This window comes from Primulina huaijiensis, chromosome 9 (assembly GCF_012295235.1).
Source record: "Primulina huaijiensis isolate GDHJ02 chromosome 9, ASM1229523v2, whole genome shotgun sequence".
NCBI lineage: Eukaryota > Viridiplantae > Streptophyta > Magnoliopsida > Lamiales > Gesneriaceae > Primulina > Primulina huaijiensis.
Window position 1 is genome coordinate 19,232,851 of NC_133314.1, and position 19,492 is coordinate 19,252,342.

The 19,492-nt window shown below is 34.1% G+C and overlaps 3 protein-coding genes across 12 annotated transcripts; 2 read left to right on the forward strand and 1 right to left on the reverse strand.

The window, feature by feature from the left end:
* The first annotated feature begins 228 nt into the window (after nt 1-228).
* LOC140985167 (F-box protein At4g00755-like) lies at nt 229-3,816 on the forward strand. Of its 5 annotated transcripts, none has more exons than XM_073452931.1 (6): nt 229-454; nt 1,079-1,227; nt 1,981-2,403; nt 2,505-2,665; nt 2,865-2,983; nt 3,366-3,816. In XM_073452931.1, the coding sequence occupies exons 2-6, from the start codon at nt 1,086-1,088 to the stop codon at nt 3,649-3,651; spliced, it is 1,131 nt and encodes a 376-aa protein (XP_073309032.1). In that variant the 5' UTR covers nt 229-454; nt 1,079-1,085; the 3' UTR covers nt 3,652-3,816. The 5 variants fall into 5 exon arrangements, with proteins under 5 accessions (XP_073309032.1, XP_073309033.1, XP_073309034.1 ...); XM_073452932.1 differs by having other exon boundaries at nt 257-454; nt 1,063-1,227; XM_073452933.1 differs by having other exon boundaries at nt 259-414.
* Nucleotides 3,817-5,503: 1,687 nt separating this feature from the next.
* Nucleotides 5,504-9,482, forward strand: LOC140984145 (F-box protein At4g00755-like). 5 transcript variants are annotated; one of them, XM_073451376.1, is made up of 6 exons: nt 5,504-5,640; nt 6,250-6,391; nt 7,435-7,857; nt 8,187-8,356; nt 8,438-8,556; nt 9,032-9,482. In XM_073451376.1, exons 2-6 carry the CDS (start codon nt 6,265-6,267, stop codon nt 9,270-9,272), a joined length of 1,080 nt encoding a protein of 359 aa, XP_073307477.1. In that variant the 5' UTR covers nt 5,504-5,640; nt 6,250-6,264; the 3' UTR covers nt 9,273-9,482. The 5 variants fall into 5 exon arrangements, with proteins under 5 accessions (XP_073307477.1, XP_073307476.1, XP_073307478.1 ...); XM_073451375.1 differs by having other exon boundaries at nt 5,505-5,640; nt 6,242-6,391; XM_073451377.1 differs by having other exon boundaries at nt 5,511-5,696; nt 6,242-6,391.
* Nucleotides 9,483-16,561: 7,079 nt separating this feature from the next.
* Nucleotides 16,562-18,950, reverse strand: LOC140985349 (WAT1-related protein At4g01440-like). 2 transcript variants are annotated; one of them, XM_073453181.1, is made up of 6 exons: nt 18,681-18,950; nt 18,506-18,568; nt 18,249-18,365; nt 17,738-18,128; nt 16,898-17,049; nt 16,562-16,810 (listed from the first exon to the last, which is right to left on the reverse strand). In XM_073453181.1, exons 1-6 carry the CDS (start codon nt 18,860-18,862, stop codon nt 16,732-16,734), a joined length of 984 nt encoding a protein of 327 aa, XP_073309282.1. In that variant the 5' UTR covers nt 18,863-18,950; the 3' UTR covers nt 16,562-16,731. The 2 variants fall into 2 exon arrangements, with proteins under 2 accessions (XP_073309282.1, XP_073309281.1); XM_073453180.1 differs by having other exon boundaries at nt 16,562-16,818.
* Nucleotides 18,951-19,492: the final 542 nt, after the last annotated feature.

The following is a 19,492-nucleotide window of genomic DNA, read 5'->3' on the forward strand; positions in this document are numbered from 1 at the left end:
AATTAATCTCATCGACGTCTTAGTTGGTCGATTAGATAAATATATTATAAAAATATCAGTTTAATTTTTTAATCTAACATTTTTTCGATTGAGTATGTCGTATAAAGTTTGTATAATATGATTAATTCGATTGGCTGATTTGCTAAACGCGTGGGTATGATCAATATACATCCATCCGAGGGGCGATGAGCAGCGACTGCGACCAAAAAAATATAGTAATTTAAATTATATTATGAAAATGGATATGAATAATTAGATAACATGGAATCTGGCCTCCAACCAAGCGAAAGAGAATCATCATATTTGCCTTCAAATGTCCCGATTGAACTTGTAAACCTAATGCAATAATTTATTGGACCCAAAACGCTCGAGTTCCATCTTTACTCAATCCCCCTTTTCTCTCCGTCGATAAGCGTATGATTTTGTACTTTAGCCCACGAGTTATCTAGAGAAGGTGTTTTTCCCCTTATCTTTTATGCGCTTTTCGGGGTTTATTTGGGTGTCGACCGGCGTTGTGATTATTGGAATGAATTTTGAATAATTGTATCGGGGTTGCTGTATGTGTATGAATCTTTAAATTCGTGTTTGGCTTCTTTGGATTTGTGGGTCTTTGTTCTTGTTGGGCGATTCGACGAATTCGATCGATTTTTTTAAAAAAAAATTAAAATTGTGTTACTCTTGACTCTGGATCAGTTCATCATTGGATTTGGCTTCTTTTTATGCGAAAAGATTGAAGCTTTGCGGGCGAAATGGAAAATTTCTTGATTTCTTTGGAAATTTTGTTCAATCATTGAAGCCCTGGTGTGATGACTCTAGCTTGATTGGTTTTTATTGGAGCCAGAGTAACCATATAACTTGGGGTTTTTTTCTTTTTAGGCGGCGGGAAAATTAGTCTACAATTTGTAATGCTTCGCTGATTATTCACGTATGATTTACATTTGAAGAAAAAATGGGATTAAACAGATTTATGATACTTTGGATGGACTGTTCTCACTCTCTCTATTACTCTGGTTTTGTCGATTTTCTAACATATGAAAATGTTACGCGGAGTTGATGATTCAGCTTTTCAAAATTTCAGTAAAGTGATGGATCGTGAAAAGGTGGAGATTAAAATTGATTTCTTGCAATGCCTTGAGACCGACATGTCCTTACATATCATGAGCTTCTTGGATGATCCTGTGGATATAGTTCGTGCAAGTGCTACCTCACACTTTTGGCGCCATTTCGGTGAGCAGTACAAGTTAATAATCTGAATTTCTGTTATAATGGTTGGCTTTGTATGTGTTTCTTTTCTTGTGGTTACAGTCCTTGCTTATAATATGAGTATGATGCACGATGTCTCACTGATTGTTTTGATGGCGTACCGAATGCACCCATACGGTTACAAAACACACATGCATGTTTACGAATGAGCATTATGTCTTTAAACAAGATATCTTTCTGTCTCATTTTCGCAGCTGATATTAATGTTTCATATCATGACAAATGTTAAATGCTGGATTGTATGAATAGGGAAGAGAGAAATGATCTTTGGACATGATTTACATGGTTCGATCATGAATCATACTTCCGTATACAAAATGTCTGAGAGCCAAATCATTGTCTCTTGTTTTGAATAAAACCACCACCTACTTCTCTAGGTGGTATCTCTGACTACAAACACCATTCTTCCGCTTTAGTGGCCATGGATCCAAGGAACCAGTAACGGTTTAAGGTCTCCAAGTAATAAAATGAATTGGGTGAAATTGAAAGCGTGAAGAACCCATATTGTTTTACAAGAAGTTAACACAAATATTTGGACTCTGCAGCCTTCGATTCATCTCGTGAGAATACAAATAAAAGAATCACTCATTTTTAATGAGGAATTATGTATAAATCTTTTAGTAATGTTAATTAATTTTTTCCTTTCAGTTAATACCATTTCAATAACTTGTTTAGCATGTGGCGTCCTCATTTTTCACAATGACTTTGTTTTTCCAGTAATTACAAATGGACTTGCGAAAAAATTATGCTTGAAATATTTCCCACAACTCGCCAACATTGTTGGTATCATTAAAGAGAGTGGAGAATCAATAGATTCGGTTGAGGAAGAGATGAATGATGCCATGGAATGGAAGATTCTTGAACGTGATCACCAGGCTTATGCTTCTCTACACCAGGCTCTCACAAAATCAAATGTTTCTCCTAAAGATTGCATATCAAATGCTATTAGCGCGTCCAGCACTGATAATTATCCCGATGAAAGTGTTGTTAATACTTTGAATCCGAGGGACAGATTTATCCGGCGAGCGTCATACTGGTCAAGTAAAGGACAAAGTAATCCTGCTGCCCCGGAGTCATTAATATATAAACTGCGGGACGGTATTTGGGTTATTACTGAAATTGATATCCAACCTTTTGAAGGTAATTAAGCTTAACTTTCTCGTATTTGTTTCTTTGTTCAATTCTAACTTGTTTGATATTTCTAATTCAATTGCATGTACAATATTTTGTTGGATCTTCAGCTTTTTTCCAGGCTGGAAAACCTATATACTCTGCGAAATTTGTTAGATTTCGCATCGGTTATTCTAAAAACCCAAATGAGATTGAAAAGGATGCCTCCCACAAATGTGCTGATGACAAGTTTTTGTGGAGTTACACTTCTCCACGGTTTCCAATGATGCAGGTTGAAGTTTTTCACATGTTCGATTTTTTAAGTCTTTGGTTACATCTTTAATGTCCTTTATGAGTAAAATCATGATTTTCGTGGCTAATCCGAAGACCAGCCTCCAAATTGTTCGTCTTATCTATGACCCGTTCCTTCTCACTTCAGTAAAAAGTGGTTCTATCAAGATTCACGACGTGTTTCACTTCTACCTGAACAGGAAAATAGCTTGCAACCATTTAAGCTACCAGAACCTGTTCTTTGTATCGGTGGATATTTACAGATCGAGCTATTGGGTAGGGTTCAAACACAAGAAATGGATGGATTATTCTATATATGGTAAGTTTATCAGTATAGTATGAGACAAGCACATCTGTTTTGAATTTGTTTAGATTGATTAGTTGTTTAAAATAATCTAATTTTAGAAATTTATTTTTAAGAAAAAAGCGATGCTCGGTCGAGTTATTAGTTATTACTTAGAAAAATGGAAATCGAGAAGTTGGAAATTGTCGCTTTTAGGCCTTGCATTTCAACTTTTTTCGTTTTAAAATATGAGTAACACTATATTGTCACTATTATTATATCCAAAAATGAATTTGTTTCTGTTTTGTAAAAAAGTCGCTCTTAATATAGTGTTCATGCCTTTCCTAAGTTAATACTTTTGTATCCAACCTACACCTTATTTTTGCAGCTCACTCTCAAATCATTTGCATGTTTGCAGCATATGTTATGTACGAGTTCTGGGCCGCCCCCTTTTTCCTGCATTCGACATAGAGCTTGTTGAACCAGACAGGAAGTTCTTATTGAAGCATTACCCCGAAAATCTTAGCTCGGTTCTGCAAGCCTCACCAAGCGACGAAATCCCTAATATGCGACGCTTTGAAGAAGAGATGCTGTGGGAGCGAATAGGTCTACTGGAGAATCTACTACGTGGTATTCAACAAGGCCCGAATAATCCCTTCCTTTGGGAAGAAGATGAAGATGATATAAACGGTCTTATTTTGTAATCCAGTTAATGGGTATTTTCTTGTTTTACATCCCTCGAATCAAGAATCGATCTGACTTTGGCAAGCTTCACCCTAAGTTTTATGATTTACATTTTTTTGTGGTGCTATTTTTCTTGTGAATTAGAGCCTGTATATGGTGTTCAAGCGCGGTTTTACGAGGTTCTATTATGGCTGTCTTGAAAATAGTTGATTAGATATATTCACTTCGGAGGAAATTTAACTAATAGAGATTCAAATCATTTGAGAAATTTGTACTAATTACCGATTTTGTGACAAAAGTGAAGTTTAACCACAATTTCAGAAAAAATATAACACAAAAACTTTTGTGAGACGATCTCACGGATCAATTTCGTGATTGAATTTTTTATTTAGGTCATCCATGAAAAAGTATTATTTTTTATGTTGAGAGTATTATTTTTTTATTGTGAATATCTATAGGGTTGATCTGTTTCACAAATAAAGATTCGTGAGATTGTTTCATACTAGGCCTACTCAAAATATAATGCGCTATCCAAATACCCCGAAGAGTGCTGTTTTTTTAATTATCGAAACCCATGATTTAATTTTGAGTTTTTTAATATCATATTTTTCACAATTAGTTTTTCTATATCACATGGCTAATCGAAGATGAGTAGGTTTTGTCGATCCAATTTATATTTGTAGAGAAAAATAAAAGTTTTAATATAAAAATTATATTTTTTATGGGTCAAGTTTGATTGAAGATGTATCATACAAAATTGATCTTATTAATTTTCGTGATCTTAAGATTATGCTTGTTAATCAATCCTATTAGTTTAATCAAATCAAATCATCAAGACTTTAAAGATAAAATAATTTATTATTGATTTCTTCTAATAATTAATAATAACTAGGGGTGTGCAAAGGTCGGTTTGGTTCGGTTTTAATAAACTTCGGTTCGGTTTTTCGGTTTACGGTTTTTCGATTGCTTAATCCTAAACCAAACCATTTTAATTCGGTCCGGTTTGGTTTTTTTGTATTACGGTTTGGTTATTACGGTAGGTTATTACGGTTTGTTTAATAAATTTAGTTATAAATAAAGTTGTACATTATAAATTTTAAAAAAATATAATAAAAAATCACAATCAAATTGGTTTTGATTATCTTACAAAAATTAAAATAAAGTAATAAAAAACAGACATAGTTATAATTCTTCTAAACAATTTGTTGAGTATCTCACAAACATCAAAATAAAATAATAAAAAATATAGCTACGACAATTGTAAGCAATTTGGAATTTGGATATGTTGATATTGAATAATTCCAGCATTGGATCCATCAACTCCTACAAAAAAATCCTCGTATGTAGGGAAATGAAAATGTCAACCTATTATGAAAATAATAAGTTCATATAAAGTAGATCAACTTAACAAACCTGATTGCAAATCACAACTATATATCAATAAGACAGTAAAATAGTAAACATAATGAAATTACTTATATTAATTATTTTATTATTTATTATATTTTAAATAGTCTGTTCGGTTTTTTGCGATTTTAAAATTTCAAAAACCGATAACCGAACCGAAAAACCGAAAATACAAAAACTCAAAACCATAACCGACCGAAAAACCGTTTAAACCGAACCAAAAAAATCGAAATTTATGGTCCGGTCGATTTTTTCCGTGTAAACCGTTTAATGAACACCCCTAATAATAACTTCGAGTGCAAATCTAATGAAATTTTCGATGATACGGGCCGTTGAGATTCTCGTAGAGGTGTATTTTTCTTGTTTATATTTATATTATTTCACAAATAAATGTGTCTTTTTTTTATTGTTTTCAAAAAGCAAAAAAACTAAATGTATGTTGCAAAAAATGAAAACAAAGAAGAAAAGAAAAGGAAAGAAAAGAAAACGAATTGAACAGAATCAAACGACAGAAAACTGGACCAAACTCGGCCACCACTTCATACCGTTTTCTCACATTCACACTCATTTCTACTGCAGGGCCCTTCTAACCTGAGACGACAGTAAGTTTTCTTTCTCATTTTTTCCCCCGACGTTTCCCAGTTTTAGAGCTCGCTTCGTACGTATTCTAAACTGGAGTTGTAAAATTGTTGTCTAATTTAGCCCATGTTAGAAGAAAATAATTCAAGAATATGTTCCTAGCTTTTTCTCCTGTTTTATTTCGTAAATTCTGCGAGTTTAATTTTTGAAGTGCTAAAGTTTTGTGCAGAAGGTTGAAACTTTACGGAAAAAAATGTTACTTTTAACCGATGCATTGAAATTCTTGTTCCTTGTTTGCTGAATGTTGACTGGATTAATTGTTATTGATTCTTGATATGGGCATAAGAATAAAGATTTTTAATACAAGAGTAAAGATTTGAAAGTTTCGAAGTTTTTCTGGGGATTATTGAATGTTCTTTTTTCTTTCACGCTTTCAGAATTTTTAGCAGAAGTTTATGCTAATGCATTGTGTAAATTATAAGATCGGAGCCCATTTCATGCCATTCCTCCTATTTTTTTTATCAGCCATCTTTGAATAACATCTAATTTTATTTGATTGCTATAGTGGCGTTGTAATATAAATCTATATTTTTCGAATAGAATGATGATTCTGAACTTTATTAGCCTGGCAGAGTGTATAACTCTAGATGGAGAACCGGATAAATTTTGTGGAGTGCTTGGAAACTGATGTGGTTTTGAGTATCCTGAAATTCTTGGATGATCCATCCGACATCATTCGTGCTACTTCAGTCTCACGCTCTTGGCATCATTTTGGTTAGCTATATTCATTGTACTAAAACGATTCTTTCCTTTTCAGGAATGTGATCATTAATCATATCTCATGACGCTGGTTTTCACTAGATTTGGTTTTTCGTTATCTCATCTACTCTTCTCATTTGTCGACAATCTTGTGGGCCATCAAAATTTGAAGTTTTTCTATGCTTTTGTTTTGTTTTTTTGCTATTGTACATACTACTTTTGTATTATTTTTTCATGAATGCTTTAATTAGTTACTCTGTATACAACGGATATAAAATACGTGGACATTTCCTGGTTAGAATATGCCTATTTTTGTATTTCAGACTTTTTTCTTTCTCCATATGTTTTTTGTTGTCTATCAAGGCCAAAAAATTATGAATTTTCTTCATCTCTTTTGTTGCACTTAATAGCTTTATACGGTTCTCGAGTTTTAAGATTTTTCAACTCGAAGATATTAACCAGTTTCTTGATGGCAGCGCTCTTAAATATCCGATATATTTACGATGCGTTAGTTTTCTCCTGCTCAATAATCAGTCCAGAACATTGACCGTTCTGTCTCTCTATCCTAGGTATATATACATCGTAAGATGTCCTTACCATTGGATTAAAAACAGCTTCAATTACTCAGACTATCACTCCATTTACGTTGAAATTGTTACTGATCAATCATCAATCAAAACTGTGCAACAAGCTTCCTGTTTGAATTTATCATGCGTGTGATATCCAACATCGGCTGTTATATATATTAATCTGGAGTAGTGTGGCACATGCTTATCCTATTGTTGGTTACATCTAAGTTAAATCATGTGAGATACATTCCGTTGTTGTAACATGACTTGTGATAGCATTTACTCAAGCAAATCATTTCATCACACTCTGTTATATTTCAGTACAGTAATCTTCGGGACCGTCCTGGTTGGTTTTATGCCGTTGAATTGTTTGGTTTGTACTTTTATTTATTCTACGTAAGATTCAGTTCTTTTCCTTTTTATACTCTAAAAAAGGTAATTGAACAGTACATAATGGGATACCAATGTGATTATTGTTATCTATGGCAGTGATTGCAAATAGCATTTGCAAAAATCTATGGCTCAAAAAGGTTCCTTCATTTTACTATGTTGACCATGTGGTTGAAGAAAAGAGAGGACGGAATATATGCATGTATGTAATGCCGATGAATCCCATCAACTGGGAGATTCTTGAGATGGAGCACAACATATATTCTACTCTCCTTCAGGCTCTGGCGAAACCTGTGATTGCTCGAAAGGAATGTGTATCATATGTAGTTGGTGCTTCTAGCACAGATACTACAACGGTGCAAAATATTGTTAATGTTCTGTCACCCACTGACAGATATGACTGGGGTCATTCCTACTGGTCAAGTAAAGGACAGACTGATCCTAACATGCCTGAGTCTATTTTATTCAAGTTAAATGCCGATGTTTGTGTTGTTAGTGAGATTGGCATACGACCATTTAAAGGTAAGTTCTGTAAGGCTGCTTATTTTTTTCCCATCATTTCCTTTTAGTGTCACAGTCATTTAACGTGGATAGAACGAAACTAAAACTAAAAAACTTTAGGGGGTTATATCATATTTTTGTTTATTGTTATATCAAATTTTTGTTTATGTATAATACAAAAAACACATTAGCGATTTAGTATATTGAAAATAAGGAGTGGGGTGATGCCCCTGCCAGCACCGCTACCGCCACTGTTTCCTGTATTGAATGAGCTGGAACGAAACAAATTTGTTTTGACAAATGAAACATAGATGATGCTAATCATTTCTTTCTTGCGTGCTGTCATTCAGTGTCATGGGAACCTGGAAGTCCCGTGTATTCAGCCGACTCTGTGCGATTCCGCATGGGCCATCCTAGGTCCATAGCACAATTGGAATTTGGCAATTGTCTTCATCCATTTCAGTTTAATGCGGACGATTATATATGGACATATACTTCACCCAAGTTTGCTATGACACAGGTATTATATGGCTGCGTATGCTACTTTCCCTTTGTTTTTCTCTTCAACCATCCTTTTCTTATGATTTTCATCTGTGAGAAGGAATCTTGCATTCAAGTATTTGAGTTCCCACAACCTGCTGTATGCGTGGGTGGTTATCTGCTGATCGAACTATTTGGTCGGACTAAGAGGCAAGAAACTGATGGGTTATTCTATATACGGTGAGTCATGTCGACTTGTCCTTTTCTTTCTCCTCTAAATATACATTATTTCTTAGCCGTTTTGGTATGCCATAGAGATGACAATTAGTAAAATAAACCGTATTTTTTTTGTCCTAATAAAACATTAACTGCTAAAATATAAAAATAAAATTTGAGTTAAAAACTTTTGACAAAATTGGCTTGATTCTTGCCAACGCAATCCGCATCACATTTCAATGAGTTGGTATTGAATGGTTAATTAGTGACCTTTGTTACCTAATACTCTACTAACATCCCATGTAAATGATGCATTAAAGTATAAACTTATCGTTAAGACTTGAGACACTTCCCGAAGCCCTGGCTTTTGAGAAAATCCCATAAATTCTTAAAAGTTGAGTGCAATTAGGCTCAAGGGATCTTACAGTCCTTTCTTTTACTGGCAATAGTAATCATACCATTCTGCTCTAGCTTTTCATTAATCTTTGCCATGTTTCAGTTTGGGTTACATTAGAGTTCTCGGTGATCCACTGCCTCCTGTGTTTTTGCTCAAGATGGACACATCTGGAAATCTCGTGCTTAAGTACAGTCCTAACACCCTCGAATCATTTCTGCGAAACCCTTTTGTCGATAAAGTGCAAACAGAACATCAACCAGAGGATGAAACAATGAACTCACCTCGGCTGCAGGCTTTTTTGCCCAGATTTCTTGATGATTTTGATGAAGATGAAAACGAATAGGAATCAAGTAAAGTAGTTGAACTTGGATATTTGTTTTGTGTTAATATCTAATACAAGGAAACTCCAAAAAATCTATTGTAATAGGTCTAAATGTTTTAGGGTTATGAATAGCCCTCCGAACAGATATTGCCAGCTTCCCTTGAACGAGCATAAACCAACAATTTTCGTCGATAGAGTTATTTATATCAAGAATCGATTCTTCTGTTTTTCTTTCTTTAATTTTTGAAATCCATCCTTTGGATCATTAATCAAATTAAATATCTCCCTCCAAATCATCCAACAATCCAAGCGCAACCTAAAAATTTCCACATATATATGGCTACCAATATATTTTACAAATGTATTTTTTCTAATATAATTTAACTCAGTTTATATGTGGAAAGAAAATATCTTATAATGTTAGTGCACATGATTTGGGCTACAGAATTGTTGGTCTGGCTTGAGTTCTTTGTTTAACTAATCACTGTAGTTGTTTTCAACGCCATATGGAAAGCATTAAATTAATTTTTATATTTTGTGTGTGTGTGTGTTTTTTTTTGCGATTTTTTTAATATACGATATCATATTCCAGTTTTAGTTGTGTATTATTTATTTTTTTGGAAGTTTTGGTCATTTTACAATGAAAGTGTTGGCGTGACACATATCAGCACCACGTAAGTGCTATATCAACGTCATATTATCACCAGCTCTCTAATTAAGTACAAAAATTGTAAAAAAAAAAAAAACAAAGATAATTGACTAACACCAAATTTTGACAATATAGATGATCAAAATTAGGGATAAAAATGGGCCGAGTCTAAACCCAAACCAGTATTAAACCCGCTTCAGATTCGTCTCGCTATCATTTCAATCAATATCACAAAAAGATAAATACACAGAAGAAAATTTGTTTTTTTCTTGTATTTTTGTCTCTTTGCAATTTTGGTCATCTATGTTGTCAAAATTTATGTTTTAATGTGTTATTTTAAATTTTTTTTTAACAATTTTGGTCTTTTTCTGACTTGACACTAGTGTGACACTAATGCACTGTTAATGTGACGCTGATGTGTATATTGCTAGATTAGTACTCTCAATGGGAAAAAAAACTAAAATTTACAAAAAAAATATATATATATATATAACTAAAACTAAAATTTGATATCATTGAGGACTAAGTTCGCAGCGTGGTAAACTTCCAATAGGACGGCTAATTAGGATATAATAAAAAACCTAGATAACCGACATATGGCAGAACTTATAATAATATTGCTTCTTGAAGGGATATTATATATACAATTACACGTACGTATAATTTTCATTTGTGTGAGACTTCTGATTTATTATATCTACATCATATTACAATATTCATGAAAGAGTAAGTACGAGAAGACAGATAGAGTACGGCGCAGCAACTGGCAGAGCCAAAACTTATTGGAAGTAAAACTTTTTCCAGAAATAAAGAAGAAAAATCACATTTTTCAGTAGATTTGTATATGGTTTTTTTTATAGGTTATCATATGTGTAGCCTGAGGTTAAGAAACGTGATTTCATCGAACCCTTACATATTTTTAGTGGTTGATTCGGCGAATTACGTAAGATTTCTAGCTCCGAGGACATCGTTTGATCCGTAGGATGGAGATTCAACGAATGTTGGAGGAACAACAACAGAAGAAAAAACTTTGAACCTTTTACTCCTCGAAAACTCATCCTCGATCCCAGAAATCATCACTGGATCCGGGCTACTAATCCTGCATCCGGACATCATCTGATCCCCCCAGAAACCTAGTTCATTTATGCCGTAAAGCTCTCCTGTATCCGATCCATCCGAATTATCCAAACCCTGGTGTCTGAAACTGCCCCATTCATTGCTGCAATCCGACATGCTCGAGCTCTCCCAAGAAGATTGTTCCTTACAAAGAGGTGGCACAATGACACTTGGTTGCACTATTTTTGGATCAATTTTCATAATATCATCAGGATAAGGGTTTTGGTTGTATTGATTGTACCCCTTGAAGTGAAAAAGATTTGCAAAAGCAAAGTGGTCGCTTACCCTGCTCTTACTCGGCTTGTTCTCGGATTTTCTAGCCATGATGGACTGCAGATTCTTGCTTAACTTGGCTTTTAAAGATGAAAAACTAAGCCCATGTTTGGTATCTACGTGATCAGTGCTTGAGCCCGTTTTCGAGTTATTGGATTCTGGATTGTCTGTCTTGAGATTCGTTGCAGCGAAGTTCGTACGCGCGTTTTCTCCACGGAGGGCACGAGCCGCCTCATCATAGGCATGAGCAGCCTCTTCAGGTGTATCGTAGGTTCCGAGCCACAAGCGTACTTTTTGAGAGGAGTCTTTGATCTCGGCTACCCATCTGCCGGATGGCCTTTGCCTTACACCCACAAATCTACGTTGCTGTGTCGTCGATTTTGTTCGTTGCGGCTTGTTCGTGTGGCTCGTGGCTACGACGGATGTTGTAGCTTCACATTCAGCCATGAGACACACAAAATTTGTTATGTTATATATAAGGGCTTTGTTTGTGAAGTTTAATTAGCGAATATATATATATACATGCATGAAAGAGATATTGTGCCAATCCGTGTCTGTATTTATACTAAACCATTTCAAGAATGTCGTGTAAATTGCATTTTGATCCAAGTAAAGTATATTTTTTAGCCTAAATAAAGAAAATATTAAAAAAGGGCTAAATTATTGTAATCAGTTCTCCTCTATACTATTTATTTTTGTTCATATCTTGATTAACCCTTTACTTTGTGATTGATTAATTTAATCCCAAATTCTTATCACTTTGGCTTGATCTTCAAATGCGTGGCTAACGAAAACTCCCAATAAAATACTTTATTTGCTACCAACGACGGAAACAAATAAATTATAAACAAATTATTCATTTCACCAAACAAGCGTGCACACACACGTATATATGTATAAAAGCGTCTACTTATGATGATTGCCGTAAGGAAACAAAATGAACTTAATTTATTTTTTAATTTCGCCTCAAAGACAATCCATTTATATGTAAACAATGTAATTAGTTCATGCAATATCTATCAGTAGATTTTTATATTTAAAGGAGTTATATTATTTACACTCCGATCCATAATTAATATATATCGTAAATACGCATAAAGTGGAGTGCAAATAATATTGACCTGATAACAAATTTAGAACGAAACTTTTGATATTAGATCTCAATTCAAGAATTTTTCAAGCTTTTGATATTAGATCTCAATTCAAGAATTTTTCAAGATTAATATATATAATGATTGTGGGGTAACTCAAAATACATGGTTTTTTGCTAATGGAGATGGAATGATATGTGGGCTCCAAACCAGCGTAACTTGTTCTTTGTGGTGTTTGTTTCCTAATTAGTAATTAATCGTACGTTTAATATTTAAAATATGGGATTTATTAAAATTTTAAATAGCGATTGAAAAAGAATTTTGTCATGTTTCTCCAACTAAATTAAATAGTATTTGATCATGCATGACTCTGCTCATATAAATTGTAGCCTTGGATTCCTATAATAATTGAGCAGGCAGATTTAATTTGTTTGCTTTGCATTTGATATTTTTTTTAGTACATGCGTGTGAAAAGATTGTTAGCGAAAATTTAAAAATTTAAGGAAAACAATCAGTTAGCTTAGCAGAAAATAATATTGTTGAGTCGTAAAAATCAGTTAAATTAGTTATAAAATTTTGTGAAAATATGAGTTTTTATCTATAAAATAAAATATGGTTTGTTTTATGTTATACCAAAGTGTTATTCTGTGTCTACTTTTGTGCAAGATTGTAGAAGATTATCACGCGATCATCTCATATGAAAATACATATGGACCCTTCCGATGTAACATAGACTTAGCCATAAAATACATTAAATCATATTCTGTCCAAAATTTTAGATAGATGATCGTACAATTAGAATCGCGTTTAAAGAGGGTTGTCCGTAATGTGGCTATTAATCCACTCTAAGTTATTTGGTAAGTTGTGCTTAATTGAAACGTAGAATTTTGTCTTTAATTAATGTTAGGTTGCATGCAAATTCTTCTGAACTTCGATAATTTCATGGTTAAAAGAAATTGACCGTCACATATCAGGGCCGACCGAGGAATCGATTTTATTATCTTGAGTACGGATGAGCATAGTTCGGTTAAAACAAAAAAAACTGACCACATATAAAAATTGTCGGTTTTCCGGTCGATTACAGTTTTAAAATTTATAAAATTCGGTTTTTCAGTTCTGTTGATAGGGAACCCAAATCGGCCCGATCATATTTAATTAAATAATAAATATGAAGTTTTTATGAAATCATTTTTGGGGTAATAACTGACTTGAGTGAAGGAGTTTTTTCATCAGTTAATCCTCAACGCATATGACATTTGTCCGTTATACGTACACAATGATAAACTAAAGTAGCACTTTGAGTTCGCGGAGTGATAGTTGCTCGCTCGGATTCAGTTGTCACCTTTCTTCGGATAACATTTTTATTTTGCTACGTAGTAATAAATTATTAAAGTTTTTAAAATTTATATACATATATGTCCTTATAAGCTTATCCCTACTAATTTGGAACTCTTGGTTATGTTGGGTGAGGTTATTTTAAAGGTTAAATGATATTGTCAATCAAAATCTCAAGTTTAAGACGAGATATCGAGCCTGAAACTCAATTATATCAATAATCTCCCCAAACTAAAAAAAAATAAAAATTAAATGATATACCGGTAAAGATAAATCAGTTCGGGTAACATGTACTTCAATATGCATGTCAAGTATGGGAAAATAATACGGACCCAAATTTTAAGGCTTGATTGATCTGAAAGTACAAGAATGTCTTTACCAGAATCCAACTCTGAAGCTAAAGTGGACCCGAGTGAAAATGCCAAAGACCCCATTTTCCTTTAAAATTCTTTCTTTCTTGACTTTGAGTTCACATAAACGGATTATGAAGTATTTTTGGAGACATTAGTTTTACTTGAGTTTGATGTTTGTTCATCATTTTCGGTTCTTAATTAGTTTCTAAATCCCAAAACTCTCTCGATCCTTGTCCTCATTTGAGACATATTCTTTCCCTCCTTTTTTATTTTTTTGTAATTTTTTTAGTGGGATAATGTAATTAATTATTATCGTAATTATTATTGTCGTTGTTCTTTTACTTATCTGGCTTCTTCTTTTTGTTTGTATTTAGAGATTTGAATTGTCCCGTCATTGGTTCCACAAAATTTACACGATTTATCCCCTCCCTTGGAAATTCTTGATATTGGATATTTCCTTTTTTCTTTTCCGCTTGATTTTAATTTCTGGGGATGAATACCGTGGTTGTTTGATGTTTTCTTGAACTGGCATTTAAATTTCTTGTATATATGATGGTTGACTTTCATTCTACCAGCTGATGATTTGTCAATTTCCTCACGAATCTGGATCTGGCAGTTTAGTAGATCCTTTTGCTTATTTTCTTCATTTACGTTTTGACTTCGTTTTCTTTATCCCTTTTGGGATTGAGAGTTGAAGCAGTAGGAGGTTTGTGGTGACATATTCGGTTCATGAATGAATTTAATCACAACAATTATTGGTTTTGGCATGAGTGCTACTTTTATCGTGTTTGTTTGCACTAGTCTGATTTATGGGAGGCTCCGCCGCATGGAGGAACGGCAAATGCTCGAGATTGACACGGGGATCGATCTGGATCTGGTTCGATTCATTTAATATATTTCATACCGCTGCATTCTTGAATGTTGTTCAATGACAGAGACGATTTGATGTGCTTTTAGAGCTGAATGGCCCGGATAATGTTTTTGGAAGTTAAATGAATGATTATTTGATCACTTGATAATCTTTAAATCATCAAATGATGCCTGGTTTTCATTAGTTGAGTGTAGAGTACTGTGATGCAAGTATTGAAATCTGCTTGTTTATTGAAATTAGCTTGCTTCATTTTAGCATCTAGAGCTTCTTTATTTTGTCCGTGTTCTTAAAATGATGCTTTCTCTGCTCTAGGTTTTTGCATGTAGGGCGAAAACTTAAGACATATTCCACATCCTCCCCGACTTTTGTGTGTATTCACGAAGACATAGTATTTTGATTTCATGTCGGCCCGTTTTGACCTTACCCTGTGAACATTTGTTCTGGTTATGGATTATTGAGTCTTTGCTAAAAGATAACAATGCATATAGCTTTGATTTATTTAATTTTTGGCGAGCTATTGACTTACTCGATTGAGACATCATCTGTTTTCGGGAAAAAACATGAGCAGAAATGAGATAGAAGTAAGAATGCATGTACTACTATTGATGCTGTTTTACACACTTAATTATAGATGTATTTTTCACGTGCATGAAATCTACTTTTTCCTCCTTATAACCTCTCTTGTTCAAGAACTAAAAACGATTCTGCGTGCATCATTTTTGTGGATACCTGTTACTTGAGAGGTTATTTTCTGGCAGCCAGAACACAGGATTAATGGCCTTGAACCGGTTGTCATTGCTGCAATTCCCGCGATGAACTTCAATAGTGAAGCATTCAGTTCGGTTGAAGATGCACAGTGAGTCTAGCTAGCTAGCCATCTTAATATTTTCAGAGCCTCAGTTTACTAACGATTCATTCTTCATCAAACTTAATAATCTTTTGGCGCGGTGATCCAAGATATAATAAATCAAGAAGTTTCTTTCAACAAAATATTTTAAAAAACTGAATTGCAGGTGTACAATATGTTTAGCAGAGTATCAAGAAAAGGAAGTACTAAGAATCATGCCAAACTGTGGGCGTAGTTTTCATCTATCTTGCATCGATACATGGCTCAGAAAACAGACTCCATGTCCTATATGTCGTCTCTCAGTACAAGACTCGTTCGAAACAAAACATCTTGGAACAGCTACATTTGTCCACGACTCAATCGTTTAATTCACGTGCTGAGGGTAATTGAAGACAGTCAAAGACATGAAGATTCCATTTCCATCGCAGCTCGAGTCAGGAATTGGTGGCGATTCAAGATTGAGATAATAGCACAATTTCCTCGACTAGTTTTACATATTCTTCTACATTTGCACTTGTTTCGATCTAGAGCAACAGGATTTAAGGTGCTGCCGTATGGAGATTACATCATGTTTTGTACATAGTTTTGTTATTGCTTTTTTGTATCTTTGTTCAGCTAGTTTGATTATCTTTCCCCGTATATAGTAGTTCGGTTTTTGTACATGATTTTGTTGGTTCATTTACTTAGGGAAAAAATTAATTAGAACTAGTTTGACTTTAACTACCAAAGCGATCAATTTAGTTCGATGGATCGAACTCAAATGAAACAACTAAACCGTCAACTTTTGAATAAAAACCTAATTAAGCTAACTATGAAAATACACGATTGCTTGAATTGTCTAAAAGAGAGAATTAATAAAAGGTAACACCACAAATATCCAAATAAATGTTTTTATAGAAGGCTACATTCATATTTTAATTTCTTGGTTCTTGGCCGGAATCATTTTTATCTGTACTTGGAGTCTCTTGATCTCTGCTTTTGCCCCAAAGAAGACCATACATGCCCACAACGACTACAAGGGATCCTACAATGCTGACCAAAGTAGATATATATATATAACACATTTTGGTTTAATATATACATACACATGCACACAAGCGTAAAGGCTTACCTTCCGAGGTAAATGTCTTCATGCAATACCGCAACATCGAAAATGGCAGCAAAAATTTGAATCAAAGGAGTAAAAGCTGAGGTAAAAACAGGTCCCTTTTGTTTAACACAACATGACATGACCACATAGCATACGCCCGAAGCCACTACGCCCTGTGTGGATATAAATCCAAAGAATGATGTGAGAAAACTGTTACTGCTATCAAATGTATAGTTAAGGATGACCAAATTCGAGGAACAATTGAATGTGCATGGCATATAAAAAATTTAGTGAACTAAAATAGGAGAGGGAACTAACATTAATTAGGAAACACGGAAAATGACGTTATTTGCCCTATAATTTGCGTTTTTCTATTTTTTTTGTAATGTTATCAGTCAATTTACGATTTTAGTACACTAGTTTGCATTTTTTAATTTGAGAAATGTTATATGTACGATGAAGGTTACACGTTAGTTTTGAAAATACAAAACTACCCAAATGTACTTTAATTTAAAGGCATGTAGTTTTGTAATTTCAAAAGTAAGATGCAACGATGTGTGCAAACTTCATTATACATACAACACAACCATTTTTTATTTTAGTCATTTTTTATTAAAGTAGTGACATGATACCAAAAAATGATAACATGATTGACATATATTATTGACTCCAATAAAACATAAGTAAAATTGTAAGAAAAAAGTACTGCTTAATATATTAAGACCACTACTAATATGGCTAAAATGAAAACCGTAAACTTGGGCGATTGGAAACCAAGCCGAAAACCCTAAACAAGCGCGGCTCTATATGTATAATGCTCAACTTGGAAGCCAATTCCATGAAAGAATGACGAATACTCACAGCGTACACGACACTTAGAATCTGTAATTCTCCTCTAAGAATCCAAACAGAAATAATGTTCTTTCTGTCGATTGTGAAGAAGCACAAAACAACAGACTGGACAGCACTGAAAAAGGACATAATGGAGGTGCTGGAATATCGATGAGAGTAATTCTGTCCAATCCTGGCCTGGATTAGAAACCACGAAGACCAAGCCAGGCCTCCTGCACATAGAAACACCGAACCCACGCCCCAGTTTCTTGGTTTTTCAAGTTTTTTAGCCGCATTCGATGCGGAGTATATTAATGGCATCCCTCTGTAGAGTGCGAGTATCAAAACTCCAACGATGCAGGTTAGTGTGCCAAAAAACTTAGCTTTCCCACTCTTGCTGTTCATTTTCACACTCTCCATCCTGCGCCAGGCATTGATCAACAGCTAAATATATATATACATACACACTATCATATTTATAATTAGTAATAGCTAGCAAACGATCTAATATTGCTGGTCTACTTGATTTAAATGGACTTACCCTAAGGGCAATGCAAGCACAAACGTAAACACTGGCACCATATTTATGAAAGCACACATGAATGTTGCCGAGGTATAATCAAGCCCAACCAAGAACAGGTACTGCGTTAACGTCATCCTACAACATGAACATTCCAAAAATTTAAACTTAGGAAATAAACAAGAATCTCATATCTATCTATATATTATGTATGAAAATCACATCGAGCCACTACACTTAACGTACTCAAGAATATTTACTTCACAATTTACACTCACCCGAACAATGCACACAAAAAAATCTGACCCAACAGCCAAATATTCAGCTTACTCCAGCTACTCCTGCATTAATGCAGTACTTGAGTTTATAGTATTGGCACTCGAATCGACTCCCCGAATTTACTAGTGAAAAATTGTTAAAGCCAATTATAATTAATTCCAAGTACTGCAATACCTTTCCCAGATATAGGCAAATGGGGTCAAAAAAATAGTAGATATGGATTGCCTGTAAACGACTATGATCCCGTGGTTCATCCCTCCATCCATTGCCTTCTTGAACAGTATGTTTAGAATTGCCAAAGCAAATTCAACAGCTACCATTGCAGCCACAGGCTTCCAGCTTTCAATGCAATTCATTTTACCAAAATTGTTTTTTTCAGTATTATTTTGTGTTCGTATAAATGTTCCACTAACAATATTTATAGTGGAGTTTATGTTCTCACTGTTGTTAACGAGCAGTTAACACTAATCAATGCAACTTGGAATTGCATATCGTGGAATATTATATAGATTTCACGTATGGAAAATGCATATATGCTTCCACAAAGGTCATTATTCAATGACTTCATAAGCAGATGTAACTATGGCAAGTACGAAAGACATATATTATATTCGAGGCGAATACTACACCTATTATGGCACATTAAGTCCGATATTTACTGAAATCTTGACATGATACCGGACACAAATGACATGTTAATTAATCAGATGAAATTAAGATTTTCTGAAAAAAACGGGACTAAAATGACATTGCACATGATGTGCGTACTTCTAAATTCTTAAATGAAATAAGATGTTCTGGAGTACCTAATCATGAGTTAAATTTGAAGGTTGGAACTCTGGGTATGTTGATGTGGAACATCGATCATTCTTTTGGATTATGCAATGACAATAGATTGATCGTAACGAGGCTCGGAAACCGTGTTTTGGAAGTTCGAATTCTGACCGGAAGTAATGCGGGTCATATATAAAGTGCTTATTTCAAGA

Excerpts from the sequence above, each read along its gene's own strand:
- LOC140985167 (XM_073452931.1), top strand. The coding sequence starts at position 1,086 with ATGGATCGTGAAAAGGTGGAGATTAAAATTGATTTCTTGCAATGCCTT. Across the intron at positions 2,404-2,504 it reads TGATATCCAACCTTTTGAAG|CTTTTTTCCAGGCTGGAAAA; the intron begins GTAATTAAGCTT and ends TTGGATCTTCAG. Across the intron at positions 2,666-2,864 it reads CACGGTTTCCAATGATGCAG|GAAAATAGCTTGCAACCATT; the intron begins GTTGAAGTTTTT and ends CTACCTGAACAG.
- LOC140984145 (XM_073451376.1), top strand. The coding sequence starts at position 6,265 with ATGGAGAACCGGATAAATTTTGTGGAGTGCTTGGAAACTGATGTGGTT. Across the intron at positions 6,392-7,434 it reads ACGCTCTTGGCATCATTTTG|TGATTGCAAATAGCATTTGC; the intron begins GTTAGCTATATT and ends TATCTATGGCAG. Across the intron at positions 8,557-9,031 it reads GATGGGTTATTCTATATACG|TTTGGGTTACATTAGAGTTC; the intron begins GTGAGTCATGTC and ends GCCATGTTTCAG.
- LOC140985349 (XM_073453180.1), bottom strand. The coding sequence starts at position 18,862 with ATGAATTGCATTGAAAGCTGGAAGCCTGTGGCTGCAATGGTAGCTGTT. Across the intron at positions 18,366-18,505 it reads TTTTTGTGTGCATTGTTCGG|GATGACGTTAACGCAGTACC; the intron begins GTGAGTGTAAAT and ends TTCATGTTGTAG. Across the intron at positions 16,819-16,897 it reads GAAGACATTTACCTCGGAAG|CATTGTAGGATCCCTTGTAG; the intron begins GTAAGCCTTTAC and ends TACTTTGGTCAG.